The sequence below is a fragment of the Watersipora subatra genome, chromosome 1 (genome assembly GCF_963576615.1).
Source record: "Watersipora subatra chromosome 1, tzWatSuba1.1, whole genome shotgun sequence".
In the NCBI taxonomy this organism is placed as follows: domain Eukaryota; kingdom Metazoa; phylum Bryozoa; class Gymnolaemata; order Cheilostomatida; family Watersiporidae; genus Watersipora; species Watersipora subatra.
The window spans coordinates 54685665-54703664 of NC_088708.1; the positions used below are offsets into that span (position 1 = coordinate 54685665).

At 36.7% G+C, this 18000-nt stretch overlaps 2 protein-coding genes across 3 annotated transcripts; both read left to right on the top strand.

The window, feature by feature from the left end:
• The first annotated feature begins 165 nt into the window (after nt 1-165).
• LOC137386101 (sperm microtubule associated protein 2-like) lies at nt 166-17971 on the top strand. The gene is made up of 7 exons (XM_068072782.1): nt 166-269; nt 881-950; nt 10866-10918; nt 12358-12424; nt 14990-15193; nt 16770-16946; nt 17594-17971. The coding sequence occupies exons 1-7, from the start codon at nt 257-259 to the stop codon at nt 17805-17807; spliced, it is 798 nt and encodes a 265-aa protein (XP_067928883.1). The 5' UTR covers nt 166-256; the 3' UTR covers nt 17808-17971.
• LOC137385461 (uncharacterized) lies at nt 1454-5117 on the top strand. 2 transcript variants are annotated; one of them, XM_068071926.1, is made up of 4 exons: nt 1454-1558; nt 1829-2042; nt 2304-2562; nt 4705-5117. In XM_068071926.1, the coding sequence occupies exons 1-3, from the start codon at nt 1466-1468 to the stop codon at nt 2537-2539; spliced, it is 543 nt and encodes a 180-aa protein (XP_067928027.1). In that variant the 5' UTR covers nt 1454-1465; the 3' UTR covers nt 2540-2562; nt 4705-5117. The 2 variants fall into 2 exon arrangements, with proteins under 2 accessions (XP_067928027.1, XP_067928028.1); XM_068071927.1 differs by lacking the exon at nt 2304-2562.
• Nucleotides 17972-18000: the final 29 nt, after the last annotated feature.

Genomic DNA, 18000 nt, shown 5'->3' on the forward strand with positions numbered 1-18000 from the left:
TATGAATTAGACATAAGACTGAATCATAGCCAGCTGCGGTGAGAGACAATACCGACCCTTTCATCATGTATAGATTAGGTTGTTACTATAGAGGTAACAGTATTATAAGCACAATAAATAGCCACATCAAGCAGAATAAATGCAATATTTGATACGCGAGTGAGCGAGTGATCGCAGTGCACAACCTGAGAGGCAGCCCTAGTGCATAGCAACAAGGCATGTTCTCTACACACGCTTAGTTGTCCAGCTACTCACGATGGCGGTAGCAGGTAAGCAGCTTCATGTGTAAGTAGTATCACTAAAGTCATTGCTGACTATTTATTAGTCTAACCTGGGAAGTAACACATGTTTCTAGCTAAAGAGAAAGGGGAATACTGTATTTTGCTAACTGATGATAGGGGCTAGAATAGGACATGGGTGGTTAGTATCACATTTTTGTAACTCTAAGAGAAGTTTGATGGGTAATAGAGACCAAAGCTATACAGCAACAGTTAGTTAACACTAGCGAGCATTGGTTCTATGCTCTCGTATCATATAACAGAAGTTAATAAACTCAGTTGAGTTGTTTTTAGGTTTTCAAGCTAAAGAATGTGTAAGTTATGCAACCATTCAGTGAGTTTATAGGCTCTGCTAAAGATGTTTATAAAATAAACAGCTAAGCTCTAATTGCGCTAGATTAAAAGCACCGACAGCTCATGTACTCATTTACACTTATTCTTGTCTACTGATATACTTTTAAATACATAATTGGCATCACCTCTCCTTATTGATGCCTCACACTTGGCGCAGTGTCCTTGGTACAAGCAACGCTATCGTGTTACCTGCGACATGTCAGAAAAAGTCATGAAAAAACGGGTATCATATTTACCACCTATTCCAGGAGCAGAAGAGAGAAGGATAGACCATTTAGCTAAACACAAACCGATACCAGCCGGTCATGTCAACGATAGGTAAGCACCATCACATAACTCATTACTGAAGGAAAACAAGCTCAAGGTAGTACTCGTGATTTATTATTAGCTTTCAATTCCCAAGATGTTAAGGCTTGTTTGATTGCTACTAACAGGGTGCTGGCTTAAAGGTTGACTTGCAACAAAATTCACATTACAGTTATTTGGTATCAAAAGATTCGCCATGTCTTACTCTGTTGTGTGGTAGGTGCCAAATATGTGGAAATGTGATTGAAAGCTCTTAAAAGCTCAAAAACAAAAAGCCGCCGTAGATTGGAATCTCTTGATTTTGATGACGCATCCGCGCGGTTTGGTTATTGTCTTGTCACGTGATGTTCTCGCGTGAATTGAAAGGCCAATAAAAAGCTCAATATCAAACTTATCGTAGCGATAGTTTATGACAAACACTTCGGGTTTTACCTAATACCCCGTATCAAATATAGATGCTCGCTACTTTACAGTTTCGGCTTGGCCATTCCGTTCGACAATTCATGTCTTAGTTGCGATCATAAAAAATGTCAAATTCTGAAGAGTTAAGACCCTGGCGTTTCGAGCCTGACGCTCTATCTGAAGAAGAAGATCCTCAACAGAATCAAACCTCCCAGCAAGTAAGCACCGCCATTAGCCAGCTCTTATGTGCCAAGCTAGCTAGTAGTAATAGTTTTAGCTTGAGAGTGATAGAACGAATATTATTATATATGATTTTAATGATGATAATTATCGCTTCAATATTGCGAAAAAATAATTGCAGATTTTTCTCGAATGACAACATTAACAATTTTAATATTTAAATCTAATGCTGCACTGATATACTGTTGGATAACATCGACCTGATGTATTTGCTATGGTTGCATAGACATATCTGTTCATTTCTTTAGGAGCTAATACCACCGGCTACAGAGTGGTGTGTCTGCAAGCGTTGTCAAGATATGCCATCTCTTCCTGAATGTTTGTGCTGTCACGATGCTGAGTTTGCGCATCGTCTCCATGACCGCGGGGAGCATGAATGCCTGTGTACGCATCCTGGTGTGGACGAACTGGTAGCGCCTGCACCCCTTGAGTTGGGGTGGAATAATTACCTGCGATATCATAGTGAGTTAGATTTCCATTCAATCCAGCCAACAACACCAAAGCTATGCTAATGTGTCAAGCATTATCTACAATTCTTGTGTTACACATTTAATGCATCGGTTGAACACACATATTCTGAACTCGTGGAACACAAGGAGAACTTATATTTGGCTTGTACACTTACTACATTTGAGAGTGTATTAGTTTTATGATTTTATTATATAAAGATCGAGATTATTTTGATGATCAGCAATTATTGTTTTTCAATAATTGTTTTGGTAGATAATCTATTCCCATTTGGAGAGCCATCGCCAAATGCTCGGAAAAGGTTATGTGCATACCGCAATCTTGTGTTTTGGCTTATGCCGCAAATTCGTCGCGGTGAGCGACGGCCTCTACCTGCCTGCCTGGTGTCTAAGATTCGGGCTCTTTTCCCACCAACAGATGATGAAGAAGAGTTTGCAGACTACATCTTCAAGGGCTTCTGCTATGGCGATGAAGAGACTCAACGACTTTGAGAATTCTAGATCAACTCTATATCGTAGGTGGTACTCATTTTTATTGCAATGTCATTTTATTATTTTACTTATACTCAGGCTAAGCCACATGGTGACTACACACCATGTGGCTAACAAACTAATTTTTGTTAGTAAACTGCTGTTACATTGCTTCCATATTTAAAATCACATGCTTAACGTGCATAAATCTGCCATCACTGATTTTATAAAATAAAAACAAATACATAGAGGAACGCATATTGGTTTCACCGCTTACCATCGGTTACTAAGCCCCAGCACTTCGTCAAAGTTTGCGTTCATGGCTGGGGTTCCCTACCTGGGCGCCCACTCTGAGAACCTCGTCGCCGGGGAATGAGTACCACCTACTATCATTCTGGCTTCGAAGCCTCAAAGCGGTCTTTAGAGTTGAGCTGGAATTCTCAATTCCTCCGGAGAATGCCGCGTGATGACACCTGGCACTTCGCAATAGTTTCCTCCCGTGTTTCCTGAGGACCTGTTGAGTAGAGCGACGGAGGCTGCAAACGCTGATTGTCTGGTTTCGTACCGGCAGAAAGGTGGTTCTCTAACCGAGTCATCAGTTCCCCAATGAATTCTGTAAGACAATTCTTCTGTAAGCAATTTGAAATAAGTTGATGGTTCATATGTAATTAATTTCTTAATATATTTTTACCATATGTTGGGTTGACTTTCTTTCTTTTTGCCGTCTGTGTCAGCTTGTTGTCTTTGCTTCGTGCCATTACATATTGCTGATTGCCCAAACGATCAAACTTGAACGAGCGGGTGGCGTTCTCGTTGTGGTACATCACAGCTAGCCGAAGTCTGTGAAAAACAATTCCAACTGTACATAGGAAAACGTTACCATTGAACAATTTTGTTTATTAAATCTGCACTCACCTTGAATTCATTCCATCATAAGAGAACCCAACCATCTTTGGAGCAAAGTGGTTGAGCTGTTTGTGGAATGATTCAAGCTCTGCCGTATTCTGCACGCCTGCTTTCCTGAGATCACTAATCAGCCGTTTGGATGATAATTCTTGACTGAGCCAAGCGTCAAGTTTGGTTCCTGTAATATTTGTAAATGTCAACAGACCAAAATCTGTGCTAAAGTTAATTGATCGAATATTAGGTTACATACCAGGTCTAATCCAAAGCTTCTTCAGTGGAGGGTGGTCACACAGACGGTGGTCATCTCTCATGTGGGGGAGTAACTGTCGCCATCGTGCCTCACGTTCATCTGGCACATCTGTATGGTTTATTGAGTACCATAAATGATTTATGATGGCCTTGATCCAGTTGCCAGCTGGCTCTTTATTACCTGGTTCAGCCAGAAGTCGAAAGGCGGCAGTCTTCGCCTGATTGTAGAGCTTTTTTTTTAGTCCTACAACAGTAAAGACATTATATCAGTTTGCAGTGCATAATTGCTGCGTTTTTGTTATGATTAACTAGTTTTTATGCTCCATTATTAATCATTACTACCTTTCACGATGTGCCATGCATCATAATAATGACAAACATCGGCCCACTCCTCTCGTATGTATTTTCCTACACTCAAGTGCCGGTCCGTCGTAATTGACCTCACGCTCAGGCCGTGCGAAATTAGATCGGACTGGCACCGCTTGAAGCCCTCCAGCTCCATGGCGTTAGAGCTGGTGGTCTCCGTTGACTGCAAAGTAAAGCAAGTTACGACCAACAATAATCACTTTCACATTATCTGGATAAATTTTTTAGCTGGATCAGAACTTCATGTTTATGTATTGATAACTACTAAAACATTTGGGTTTCTGTCAGGCTTTGAAGTAAAAACTGTCAAAGTTTTACCTTGACAAGATGGCTGCTGACTATTAAACCGCAGCTCTGATCCATAAGAGTGTAGGCCCCGTATAGTGCGCAATGCCCTGGACTGTCGCATCTACCGTCACCTGCCAAATCGAGCTCCCAATCAATTGCTGCCATCAATCCCTCATTATGCAGGGTGTACTGCTCAGCAATACACTGTAAAATATTGTAAAACTTCATTAAACAAGATTTATTTGTATCATTATCATTAGTCTAAGAATGAAGAATCAATGCACAATTAATGTGCCAAGCTTTCACTCACATTTTTCAAGTTTATGGGTAAATATTTATTAACACTCACACCATGTAAGTATTCTCTTTGTTGGTAGAGGCAAACGCTGTGGCTTGGTATCGCGATGTTCAGGAGCGTCAGAAAACGGAGGTTCTGCGTAAGGCATCCGCCAGAAAACAGTGATGCAGCTGCCAGCAGGGGGTTGATGACGTGTGCTCTGTTCACCCTGGCAGTTGTCTCCCAAGTGTAGGATTGGTGACAGGAGGCACATGAAACCTCGAACTCTACCCATCCGCCTTCTCGCACCATCGTGAATGAGCAAGGGAGGGCGCAGACGTGACAGTAAAATAGTCGCTGGAGTGCTGTCACACTCACTATTATTTTCTCCTCTTTGAAGAAGGATTCCGGTCTGAAATCACAACACAATATTTGACTTGCAATAAGATTTGTACAACATCATTTCCTGTTATTATATCATATTTGCTCGATCCAAAAAAGAATAAATATATAGCCATCCAATCATGACACAGATTTTACAAAACCTTATCAGAATCCATGATAATGTGAGTATTACTCACATCAAAATGTGAGTAATAACTCTGGATATTCTTTATATTTTGTCAAGTTTGGTTAAGTTCAGCTCTATCTTACATGTAATTGGAGAGCGTTTGACGCTGGCCAACATAGCGCTCAAACTCTTCCCAGTCTTCAGTGGTTGGCACAAACTCTTCATCATCTAATGCCAATGAATCTTCATCTTCCTGTTCAATTAATATTGAGAAGGTTGCGCATGTAGTACATCAAGTGTTTCTTTTTCAAAGCTGTAGATTAGTGTTGTTTGACACACCAATATTCCACATTTGCCAAAGGAGGCTTACTTTTGGACCAAAAAACTTTATTTAAAAACCACCTTGTCAGAGTTGAATGCTCATAATTTCTTCTTTATTTACAATTTTTAACAGCTCTGCTAAATTTAAAGGCCTTATGGCTTAGAGTATCCTAGCGGCAACTAGTATCCAAGGGACATAGCATATGGCGACATCACCGTTTTTGGTAATCGAAGAAATGAAAATTTTACATTTTCGAGGAATTCCTCCACCATCACTTCGTCCTCCCTTTCAGCCCTCCATGACTCGGTAGATGGCAGACTCATAGAGCACCGTCTTGTACATTCTTTGCTATGATTAAAAGATTAACTCAACAATTAAGTAACACATAGAATCATATTGGTGAATGAACTACGAACTACTATAGGATTAAATATATTAAAATTAGACGTAGAAATTAGATGTCAAGCGGACGTTTACCAATCCATCAGAGATCACTATAATTCCTTGCACCAATTTCCTAATCAAAAATCAGCCTATAGTATAACAGTTTATATCACCTTTTAAGCTGAGGGTAAGGAAAGTCTGCTTGCACCCCCTTACTTTGAAAGTGGGGCCGAACGTTTCGATCCGTGTTAGTACCTGAGTAAAAAAAATTTGAAACTCCATTGCCGATACAATAAGGGAGACCTTGTGCCAATCAAATTATCATCAGTCAAATAGTCCGACAGAACAAACAATAGCTCACCGATAGCCATCAAACGACCGGAAGAATATAAACTGATGAAACAATTGGTGTGTCATAGCGATAATGAGCTTCATGTATGACGCATCTATAAATTGTCATGTCTAAACCAAAACAAACCAACACCAGAACAAAAACCAACAGCACCAATGGGATGAACAACTAACTGGGTCTATCACCCATTAAACACACCTTGCGACACTTTGTGGTTAGCCACAATCAGCACCGGCAGAGGCAACTTTCTCCCTGGTGGAGGAATTGACTGGCATGGTTGGACAGCAGTAGCCGCAGCAGTAGCCGCAGCAGTAGGTCTGCAACTACACAAATAACATACTGGTAAGTGAAGGAGCTCTGCAAATGTCTTGTGTAATATATTGTAAATGACGAAATTAAATGGTTCGAAAAGATTAAACATGTATGACGAAAAGATCGGATTCACTACAAACTGACAACTGAGGAATATCTTAGCAAAAGCTCGTCTCAGGGATATGAATATTTGAATAAGTCAATAGTGAACGTGCATTGTTAATAACATATAAACATAAGTATCATCGTACTCCCTGTACTCGGTCAATGTCTGGCGCAGCACAATGCGGTGGTCCCTCTTAGTCATTGCAGCATCCTCCAACTTTCTCTTCCGAGGTGTCAGGACGACACGGGAGCTTTCCTCACTCCGGAAACGAATGGATGGAACTGCCTTAGTTCGATCGAGCTTCAAACTAAATAAATGTAGGTGACAACCACTGTAAGATGTGTGAATGATAAAAATATTAATATGCTATTAACGATGATGCCAGAAAATGACAATAAGTATTTTATATAACATATCTATAAGTGAGTGGGGTTAAGAAATTTGGCGAAATTAATCGTGAAACTTATAACATTATTTTATCAATCATAGATTAATATATTACGTTTTACAGATAGATATGCAGTATGAATTAGTTTTGTTATTATAATAAGACTAATACACGTAATTAAAACGATAAAATACTAATAATATCATATTACAATTAAATGACATTAATATTTTAATATTAAATATAGATTAATACAGTAGTATTAGGAGAATACTAGAAAATATCCCGAGTTACTACTACTAATACAAGTAGTTCATAAAATAAATTACTCACGTGCTTTGGTGACATGTGGAGTATGCAAACAGGTTAGAAAACATGTCGTCTTTGAAATGGCGGAAACAAAGGTAAGAGTGAGCAGGCGAATAAATAAAGTTTGTAACATCCAGCTTCACCCAGTTGCTCCACGCCCGGTGAAGGTCTGGTCTATTCTCTGCTCTTGGCCAAGAAAAAAGGTGCTTCTCAGCTTGGCAGTTGGCAGCTGCACAAACACGACGTGGCGCGTTAGACATTATGACGAATTGAAGTTTAATACGAGAAAGCGTGTCTGCTATTTGCGATAGATCAAATTTGAACTGAAACTAACATTATCTGATCACGTGACTTACAATTCCCGCCATATGGCGCGAACAATTTCTACAGCAATTTTCGACCATCATAGCGGACCAAAAGGCTCATCATTTTTTTCAGAGGATGATATGCAATCGTTCAAACTAAGTTTAAAAAATTAAACATATTTTTATGCTACGTTTTGAGATATCAGTGCTCAAAGTTGCAGCATTACGATGCCGATAAAATAGACGCGTAAGAACAATAGACATGGTTTTTATGGCAAGCGTGAAGTATACTTGTGAAAATATTTCGACGAATAAGGATGCATGAAAGTGTAAACATAAACTATCTCGCACACATTTTAGCCATTTTAGCACACATACGTCACATTTTAGCCGTTTTGGAAAACGAATCCAAACTAGGGCGGTCTCGTGTGGCTGCGATTTTCTGTTCGTTTTTGAGCTTTTACGAGCTTTTAATCACATTCCCACATATTTGGCACCTATAACACAATAGAGTAAGACATGGCGAATCTTTTGATACCAAATAACTGTAATGTGAATTTTGTTGCAAGTCAACCTTTAACACTAATTGCTGCCGAGCCTCTTTGGGTCAGACTATTTAGGAAACACTAAAGTTCAGGTTGAACTCTGTACAATGAAAAGATGGATCCAAAAATAATTACAAACTACTCAAAGCTGGCAGAGTTGCACCAAACTCTAGCTTTTGTTCTGCTTTGGTAAACAATTGTATGTATAATATAATAATATAATAAATAATATAATATTGCCAATGATTGTTTGTTAAGGAGTTTTTTTTGTGAAACTTCTTTTTTAATTGAAAGCATTTCATCCAGTTGAACTAGACTTCATTTTAGTCTTTTTGTTATTTCTACAATGAATCATTTCTATAGCACAATAGCCGGTGAGCTGCCCACAAATAGTTATGGCTGCAGCTGAAATAATGATGCCCTGATAAACAAAATATTATTACTAATCCAGCAAAAAGAAGTGTTCCGATTGTTGTGAACCTCTCAGTCACTGAAGAGACCCTACATAATACTGTTGTAAACTTATTCCTCACTGCTGTAATCTTGTAAGCCCCAATAGCTAGACTGTTTCACCACATAGAGTAGATAACGATACTAGATGTCAGCCACCTGCAATTTCCCAATATTTTTTGTGTAGACTGTATCTTCCTGTTGCAAGCTAGCGTTGTGCACAATTAAGGCCCAATGTTGTGGAGACCTACGAACCAGCTGAGGTGTGGTAGCAATGGTGGCAATGATAGCTTTGTTGACCAGAGAGACACCCAATTGCTGTTGGAAACTAGATAACATGCTTTTTCTCCTGAGTCTCATTCGAGATTAGTGATTTCAATTTTATTAAAGTTTCATTACACTTTTCTCATGCTGACATTAGATATCTGCCGTGTCAGAGAACTCTTTTAGTTTTGACTCTCACAAGGGTTTGTTTGTTTTATTTTACAATAAATCATAACATAACAAGATGAGCAAAAAAGTAAGGTGCAATGAGGGCCCATATGAGCAGTAGCATGGCTATTCGAGGTGCAGGGCCTGAGTTAACAGATGAGATCAGTAATGAAGAAGACAAAGTTGTCTAAGCAAAAGAAATCAGAATAAATCTATTCTAGAGACTCCAGCAAGTACTGCTTCAAAGCAGCCCTAAAACCATCTCCAAAACCTCAAGGGTGTGCCAATAGCTTGGACTAAGGCTACACATAAGTTTACTTTCTGACACTCCATGGTCCACTAGTGGTCAACTTACCTTTTCTTACACAAACTACAGTATTTAAGTCCTTAACAGGCTGGAACATGTAAAACGTGCAAACCTATGAAAATATTCTTATTTCTCTCTAATGATACCTTTGCAAATGTTGTTTATTAGTATATAGTTATCATATAGAAACAAGTTTTTTATTTTATAATCAATACCTTGCAATCATAGCATGTGAAACTTACAGCAAACAATCTGGATATAAGAAATAGGGCATTTAAAAATCAAATCAAATTTTATTGATAAGCACTATGATATATCATAAGTCTAAGAGTTAGAAAATGTTTATCCAACTCCATTAAAGTATATTTATATCATTATGCATTATTATATTATATATTATTATATACATTAAGTATATCTACTCATTTTTATTTGTTTCTTTCCACATTTTTTTACTCAAAGCTAAATCTAACCAAAACCTGAAGAATGTAAGGGAGGCACATTGGGTGTTTGTAAAAGCAATAAACTTTAAGGCTCAGTAATAGATGACAACTTCTTGGTCACTCGGTGTTTTATCTGTATATTTTTGGCGTAAGCATATTTGCTTTGTGATTTCGCCGCACACATCATACATGAAATGCAGCTTGAGTAAATTGCTATCTACAACTGCTCTTCATAGACAGACAACAAATATATTGTAATTTAGGGTGTGATGCCTTCTGAAGTTCAACCAGAATGTAATGTAGGCAGTCTATAGACATCGTATGTCAGTTAGCAGAGCCACACTTGGCTGCCATAAATATGCATTTTCAGGTCATTTTTGAGGTAAACTTATAAACAGACTGCTGTTTTTTCTTAACCGCTGCTACAGACATTTTTCCTAATGTTAAACACTGCAGTTGCACAAATCATTTATCATTCAAAATCGAAAAACAGTAGAATCAGTCAGATGCTGTTTCATGCTACAGAAAAAGCTGAAGCTTGACAAACTGTGAATTTCGTGCTCCTTATTGTCTTCAGACAAGTACAGTCTTGCTCACAATTATCATTTTTGCTTGCATATTATATTCCTTTTTGTATCTTTTAAAAAGCTTTTGTGAGTTTTATATAAAAGCAGAAAAGTCACAAAAACATAAAGATACTGATTGTAGACAAACCTTAAGTGGTTAACAGTTTATGCTAAGCACTATAGCCAAATGTGTAACACACTGGCTACTCCGCCATTTTTAAACTTACTGACCTGGACCTAGAACAAAAGGTTACACTCGCATCACATTTTCAGGAGTAAGCACTCAGTAGATTTGCTTTTAGAGAAGCTTGTAGAGCCATACCATTGCGCTTATCTTATCCGAGTCTAACTTTTCATTCTGTTTAAAATCCAAACAAGATTATTGATTTGGCTGGCTTTCAATTCAGTTCATTGCCTCCTTAAAGATGCATAGACAGGCTCCATTTAAACTGTTCACCAGCCAAACAATACTGATTAGTTGACAGGCCGCAGCACCTGACGATGTCATGAACCTGATTTTTACTTTTAGGCGAAGTGTGTATTGGGTTGACAGAGAACCACTGGGACCACCCACAGTTATGGGTACGCTTTATTATTCATCCATTGTTGAAATAGATCTATTTGAGATTACTGAGTTCAGCTTTTTTGAGGCCAACTCTCATCGCTTTATTATTAATACATGTAGCTCTCATTAAAATGATTAACATGTCATCCTTTGTTATCACTAAATTGGCTAACATGCTACCTTTGATATCAGCACCATAGCTAACCTTTCATCATTTGGTACCAGCAAAATCCCTTTTATGCTATCACTAGCTGTGCTATCCGACGTTGCCCGGGTAATACAAAAGTCTTTGAACAGAAAATTGATTTGTATTTAACATATAACAACATTTGCCACTTTAAGTTTCAAACTACATATCATGAGAAAAATGTTTTGTCTTATAAACAAGGAGAAGTAGTGAGAGTTGCTGGCTATTAGCCCGCGCGCTATCAGCCAGTACGTTTGAGCCTGTACATATGTGAGCGAACAGCTTTTCGTGACGTTATGGTATGACCCGCGTCGTACGCAAAGCAGTTGGGTATTGCTCTGATATGACTTATATTGGCAGGCTAGCAATTGGATTTTTGTGGACTAGTGGATAGCGCATCGGTCTGGTAAATGGCAGGGTCTGAGATCGAATTTTTTTTCAGTATAGAATATTTATTTTAAGATCTATAGCCTGAATGCATACCAACATATTCACGTATATACATACAGAAGACAGACATACTTTGAGAAATATATACATGTATATAGATGTGGTATCGACCAAATGACAAACACGCCATCATTTTGTATCACTTAAATAAGTAAGTAACATACAATGGTTTGGTATTACCAGACTGACTTATATGCCATAATTTAATATCAGCAGGATCACCAATATGCCACCATTTGCTATCATTAAAAGAACTAACATAACATCATTAGGACTCACAAAAATGACTAATACCCAGAATTTAAATATATTGCATTCCTAACCTAAATTAATTTAGTATCAAAATATTGCATTTTTTGTACAATCATATATATAACTGCATGTTACTATGTTTATATAATGTAAAGGCTATATTATTGTATAACAACCCGCATTTCTGTCAATTATCTTCCAATTGGCTCATAAATAAAAAAATTGAGGAATATTGGAATACACATATTATGTAAAAGACTCCTAAGAAAATATGCGAGGCAATAACTTTCATGGTTTTGCTTTTACTCTCAAAAAATATTTTTGTTTGTTATTGAACTGCTACAATCTAATAGTGAAATCATAAAATGTGGCAGCGTTGAAATGTAATACATTCTGAATTGCTTGAGACATAGCTGGTAATAGTATGTTCTCTTCAACTCGTGTATTACAAACTGGTCCTATCTAAGGCTAATTGTATTAGCGCCATGTTTGCCAACATATTGAACAAATTATTATGTTTATAATGGAATGACAACTCTTATGTAAAATTTTCAATGCATATTTTAGCTATGACTCCTCGACTAGAAGGTCTCGCTAAACATCGCTCGCTTGTTGGAGAATACAGATTCAACAGGTAAGAAATAAAAGCACAACTTTACTTCATGTTGTGCTGATTTACGAAAACTTGCAACCCTGCAGCCAAGGTATACGCACTTACCCATATTTGCAGAGCAGACTTAAAACTGCATCGTTTGATTGAAAACATGGTTCAGGAGCTGGTGCATACAAATTGAAAAATTGTATCAGCTATACACTGGATCTACAACACTTACACAAAAAAATTTGTTTTAATAAATGCTAAATAATAGTTTCTGTTTTTAAGATTTTGATTTAATATCTGGTTTCTACATATTTGTTATTTACTAATTATATCTAAAAAAAAGTCTAGTTTCTATTGCACTATTTTTGGAGAAAGATTTATTTTTGTATTTAAAACAGAATTTTTGACAATCATTGAGCTCATGATTACGAAGAGACAAGTAAAAAATATACATACCAGTAATTACTGAAGATTACATGCTTTTACTGCTGTCTACTGCAGCATTCATGCTGATCACCTGACATAACCTTCTACTTTAAGGCAGCATAAGCGTTAAGGTGCTACAGAGATGAGGTTATAAACTGTACATTTAACCCAACTTTATGTTGGCAAAAATTGCATTTTACTCTCTACTATATCATACAAATGTTTCTATTGAACAAATGGACTATGTCTTAATGTTGATTTGATGGAGCATCTTCGGTAACATATAATTTCAAAACTATCAATATGATTACAAAATGGTTTTTAGAGGAGTTAACTATTTATCACAAGCGTAATCTATTTATCTAGTCAGCTGTTTATCATAATCTATAGAGTTACCCAGTAGAGTTATCCCAGGAGTATAAGAAATGCTAAAGGTCTAGAATGGTACAACCAAGCAAGTTGATATTCTAGATAGGTATAATCCATACATATATCATTATCCATACATTATATCATTACAATTGGTCTAACAACAATAAGCCCAATTGGTTCAAAGCTAATTTGTCTAAAATTAACTTATCTAATGGCCCATTTACCTCAATTTGTGAGTGATATTTATTAAACCAAGTATTATACTGGACAAATCGGTTTTAGGCTAAATGTTTTTGGACGAATTGGTCAATTATGTAGACCAATTGGATTTAGACCAGTTGTATCAAATCCATTTTACTTAGGCATTGTAAGAAACTTCCACAAAATGATGAGACAATACAAATACACTATTTCTGTACTTAACTGAAATAATACACTGCTGAGAAGTGCTTAAATATCTCAGCAAGTGACAAGTCAAACCCTCTGTGTAGGATATTATGAATTGCACCCTGAGACTTTTCATGCAGTGTCACCACCAATATGACGCGATGTGATATCGACATATCTTTTGTGGAAAGGCTAATGTTGCTATTGCTAAAACACTTTCTAGTGACGCTAATAAAATTTACCTTATTGGTAAAGGAGAATGATCAATTGTGAGAAAATTACTTATGACATAACAGCCACTCAGATTTGAGAATAATACAAAGTATCTCATGTTAATAATTACCAAAACTACATGTGTGTGTATTACTACACTCATTTACTCTATCACCACTAGACTATGCTCCAGTAACTACATGTTACTCTAACTGAACACTAAGCAACAATAAAACTAGAGTCCACATGGAACCTTGCTAACCTTTTAGATCAATTTTAGCAATAGCTATAGGAGAGAAATATCTCTCTCAAAGTCACATCTTATTTATGAGGACCATTCAGTTTTTGTAGAAATGCCGTTTGGTTACATAATGTTTAGAAGAGCTGGTATTCCATCTAGGTGAAAAACTTGTTCAATAATGTAATTTTCTATTATGAATGACTATTTACATAGAAGTAATTGTAAACCTCAGCACCCCAACAAGTAATTCTTTTGAGATATATTTTAGTGAATGCCCTTATAAATTGTTTTAAAGCTTCTGAGTGAATGACTCATGTAACACAAACCTGTTAGAAAACTTAATTGCATGAGTAAGTCTGACCTCTGTCATGTGTCAATAACAGTTTATAGTTAGTGATAGACAACAACAGATAAGTGTGTCAGGAACATAAATCGACTAACACTTTATAATTAGTAACTAGCTGTGCTACCCGGTGTTGCCCGAGTGTTGAAAATCAGCTTGTAAACAATAAGAGGTAATGAGAGTTGCCTGCCACTTACTATTAGCCTGGAACATTGCCAATGGATAATTTGAGTAAGCTTATTAATAAGAGCTACCCATTATCATGACTTTGTGTCATGAAGAAGAGTTGTAGTGTATTTGCTCCCATATAACGACATAATTATATCGTCCAATGATTCCATCAAGCTAGTGTGGCAGAATTGGCAAAGTTGGCTCCGGCCAGCTGGAGGGTCCGAGATCAAGTCTTCTACGATGTGAAGTCTGTATTCGAAGATTTTAATAACTATAGCTGGAACTACACACCTATCCACATACCTATATACAAACTTTGAGAAATATATAGATAGACAACAGCAGACAAGTGCCTTAGTCAATTAACACTTTATATTTAGTAATAGACAACAAGAGACAAGTGTGTCGGTGATATGAATTTAATGATGTTTTTCTTGTATTGTAGAGAAAGGAACCGTTACCTTGCTAGAGAACCATTTTACAAAGAGATCAAACAAACAAGTAAAAATATTCCAGAGGCTAGTCCAAGAATAGAGGCACTGTCAGAACACAAAGAGGCGCACACGCATTATGCGTATGATCGAGATCTTCCGATGCAAACAAGCGAGAATGTTCCAGAATCGACGGAAAGGATAAACACCTTAGCTAAGTAGGCACTACGTCATCTAGTAGTATATTATCAGGGTTAATATTATGAACTGACATAGACGGTATAAAGTATGCATGCACTAACAAATCTGACGCAATGTTTTTAATTATACATGTATGTGACTTGTTGAAGAAAGAGTCTATTTGTTGTATAAGTTAACAAGATGTCGTGTAAGAGACTTCCACAGATTGCTCCAAAAAAGTTCCTTTTCTTTCTTTGTATCATATAATACTGTTCAGCTACATAAAGCTTGAAAAATGAGGTTTTTATCTTAGTGAGAGAGCGTTATCAAAATATAATTGTCTACTATTAATGACAGCCCGACTGCTAATTTCTTTGATATATTTTTAGTAAACGAACTCATAAATTGTTGTAAAACCTTTAAGTAAGCGGCAACTCTGAAAAGCTGGTGGTTTAAGACAGAGTTGAAATTGCATGGTGTGCAATAGATGGAGCAATGTCACTTGCACAAGTAAAACCATTACTACTATTAAAAATTATTTATGTATGAGCGATTTTCTGCATTAGACAGAACAGAAGTTTCCATGACCACATGTATCACTTTCTCTGAGCATTATATCACACATGTCTAGCAACAATAGACATTACTGTTCCAATAAATGGTCTAGCTGATTCTAAATCTGACATAGTTAGTCGGCTTTAAATATGAGTAAAGGTTTGTGTGTTTCTACGCTTGCCAGGAAACATGGGTTATCACTATGTCTCTAGAGTTGCTAGTTTAATAACTGTTATTCATTATAATCTTAATTTTTTTATAGCTAGAACCATTTTTTGGTTGTATCTACCTAATAATTACATCATCTTACAGTAGTACGTGGCGCTGACATTGGCACCTGGTGAGCCAAGGAAACAGTATACACACTCATTATTCAAACAATCACAAGAAAACTAATAAAATGTTTGAATAATTAGCAAGTTAAAAGCTAAAACAGTAATCAATAGAAACTTGAAGTATTTATAACTCTTTATTTAAAGTAAGAGTTTGCTTCCTAAAACAGCGATGTGATTTTAATCAGAATACATCTGCTGGTAGTTTTTAGGTTGAAACAACGCATTGCTATGCAACGATCAGAATAAAAGTGGAATTAATTTTATATACAATGTATATAATTGTTAAAAGATTTAAATACATCAAATAGTATAATTATCGATTACTGTTCACTAATAGCGTCATTTATACTTTGTGATTGCTTACACATAAATATACTTGAAAATTAAAAAGCTTATTTCTAAAATGAATAAACTGAACTGATAAAAATATTTTAAGACAAGTACACATATGCAATAGATTTTGTCATGAAACATTGGAATATAATGTTTTTAAATTTGAAACATTGCCATTGACCCACTAGCAAAACTCTCACAATATAAAAGCAATTTTGGACATGGTCGCATATGTGATACATAAATAATTGTGTTAAGCTTTGAAAAATATTTTTAGATACAAACATCTTTTCATTTTACTAATTACTAGGAGCGCCTAAGAAGTAATACAAGAATGATATCAGGTTGTAAAAAGCTTTAAAAATGAAGTCGTCTCTTTACTATCTTCTAGGTCTAAGACAGAACTTTGGACCAAACAACGCAAGTGGCTCAACCCTGATCAATTCTATGACTTTCTTCCTCAGCCAGTTAGTAAAGCTGCGAAGACAACAACAGCCACGCCTCGTGTGGAGTCATTAGCAGAACATAAAATCGTCTCTGCATCTTTCCAGCCTGAAAGGCCTGTCAGGTAAAGCGAATATATACACACACGCAGTTTTGAAGTGGCTTTTCAGCGCCATTGTATCCTGAACAGAAAGTGTGACACTGCGCAATGGATAAAAAATAAATTCTATACACGGTTGAGTCTAAACCAAAATCGAAAACAAAAGGAAATATGAGTAGTTAATGTAGACAATAGATACAACTGAACTTCATTCAGCCTTGTTTAAACATCGGCCTGTTTGATCTCCATAAAAGAATAAATAACTACTTAGAATTGACCGGATAGTTTTAGGAAGCGTCGAGGTGTTGCTACAGTTGTTATTGCTAAATTGATGCTGTTCTCTAGTGCAGCAGTCAAACTTTATAAGTTTCATTTGGTTTTGACGTACACTTCTTACCCCTACACAGTACATGATTTAGCATCAACAAACTACTGAGTAACACAGAATATCATTCTACAAGTACTTACATATATATATATGAAGGTACAGATTCTTTGATGAACAGTATACTATAAGAGTCTGTGTTAGTCACTGTATCGATAACTTTTGCATAATCGATAATAATGTGTTTCTGGAATGAGTTTCCATAGTAACTATAGTCTTCTGCGAAAGGTAAGCAAAATTACTTAATGCTATGCACTACACTGAATTTATGTATCGCTTGTTGAAGGTGGCCGATTGAAGAACAAGCTTTAAAAATAAATGCTACCCTACGGGTTTGCCAACTGGCTCGGCCCAGAAGCCGAACTATGATTAGGGATGATGGATGGGACCCATATGTAGTGTCCAAAGCAGCTAGATATGCTCAGGTTACTCCAAGGCTAGAGGAGCTGTCAACACCTCTTCCTCGAAAAATCCGATCAAAATTAGCAGTGAAGGCGTAAAGAATGTTCTTGATTGGATTGAAAAAGAATCACAAAGCAGCGAAATCGTAATTTGCTTAGCACCTTGCCTTCTTTTTTTCAGAGTCAACGTTGTGAAACTTTTGCTAAATTGCCTGGCCACTGTTATTGCTCAATGTAACTTGCTCAAACCTAAATGATCTTTTTACTTCATCATGTACAATTATGAATGTGA

Excerpts from the sequence above, each read along its gene's own strand:
- LOC137386101 (XM_068072782.1), top strand. Across the intron at positions 10,919-12,357 it reads GGGACCACCCACAGTTATGG|CTATGACTCCTCGACTAGAA; the intron begins GTACGCTTTATT and ends TGCATATTTTAG. Across the intron at positions 12,425-14,989 it reads GGAGAATACAGATTCAACAG|AGAAAGGAACCGTTACCTTG; the intron begins GTAAGAAATAAA and ends CTTGTATTGTAG.
- LOC137385461 (XM_068071926.1), top strand. The coding sequence starts at position 1,466 with ATGTCAAATTCTGAAGAGTTAAGACCCTGGCGTTTCGAGCCTGACGCT. Across the intron at positions 1,559-1,828 it reads AGAATCAAACCTCCCAGCAA|GAGCTAATACCACCGGCTAC; the intron begins GTAAGCACCGCC and ends TCATTTCTTTAG. Across the intron at positions 2,043-2,303 it reads TAATTACCTGCGATATCATA|ATAATCTATTCCCATTTGGA; the intron begins GTGAGTTAGATT and ends TTGTTTTGGTAG.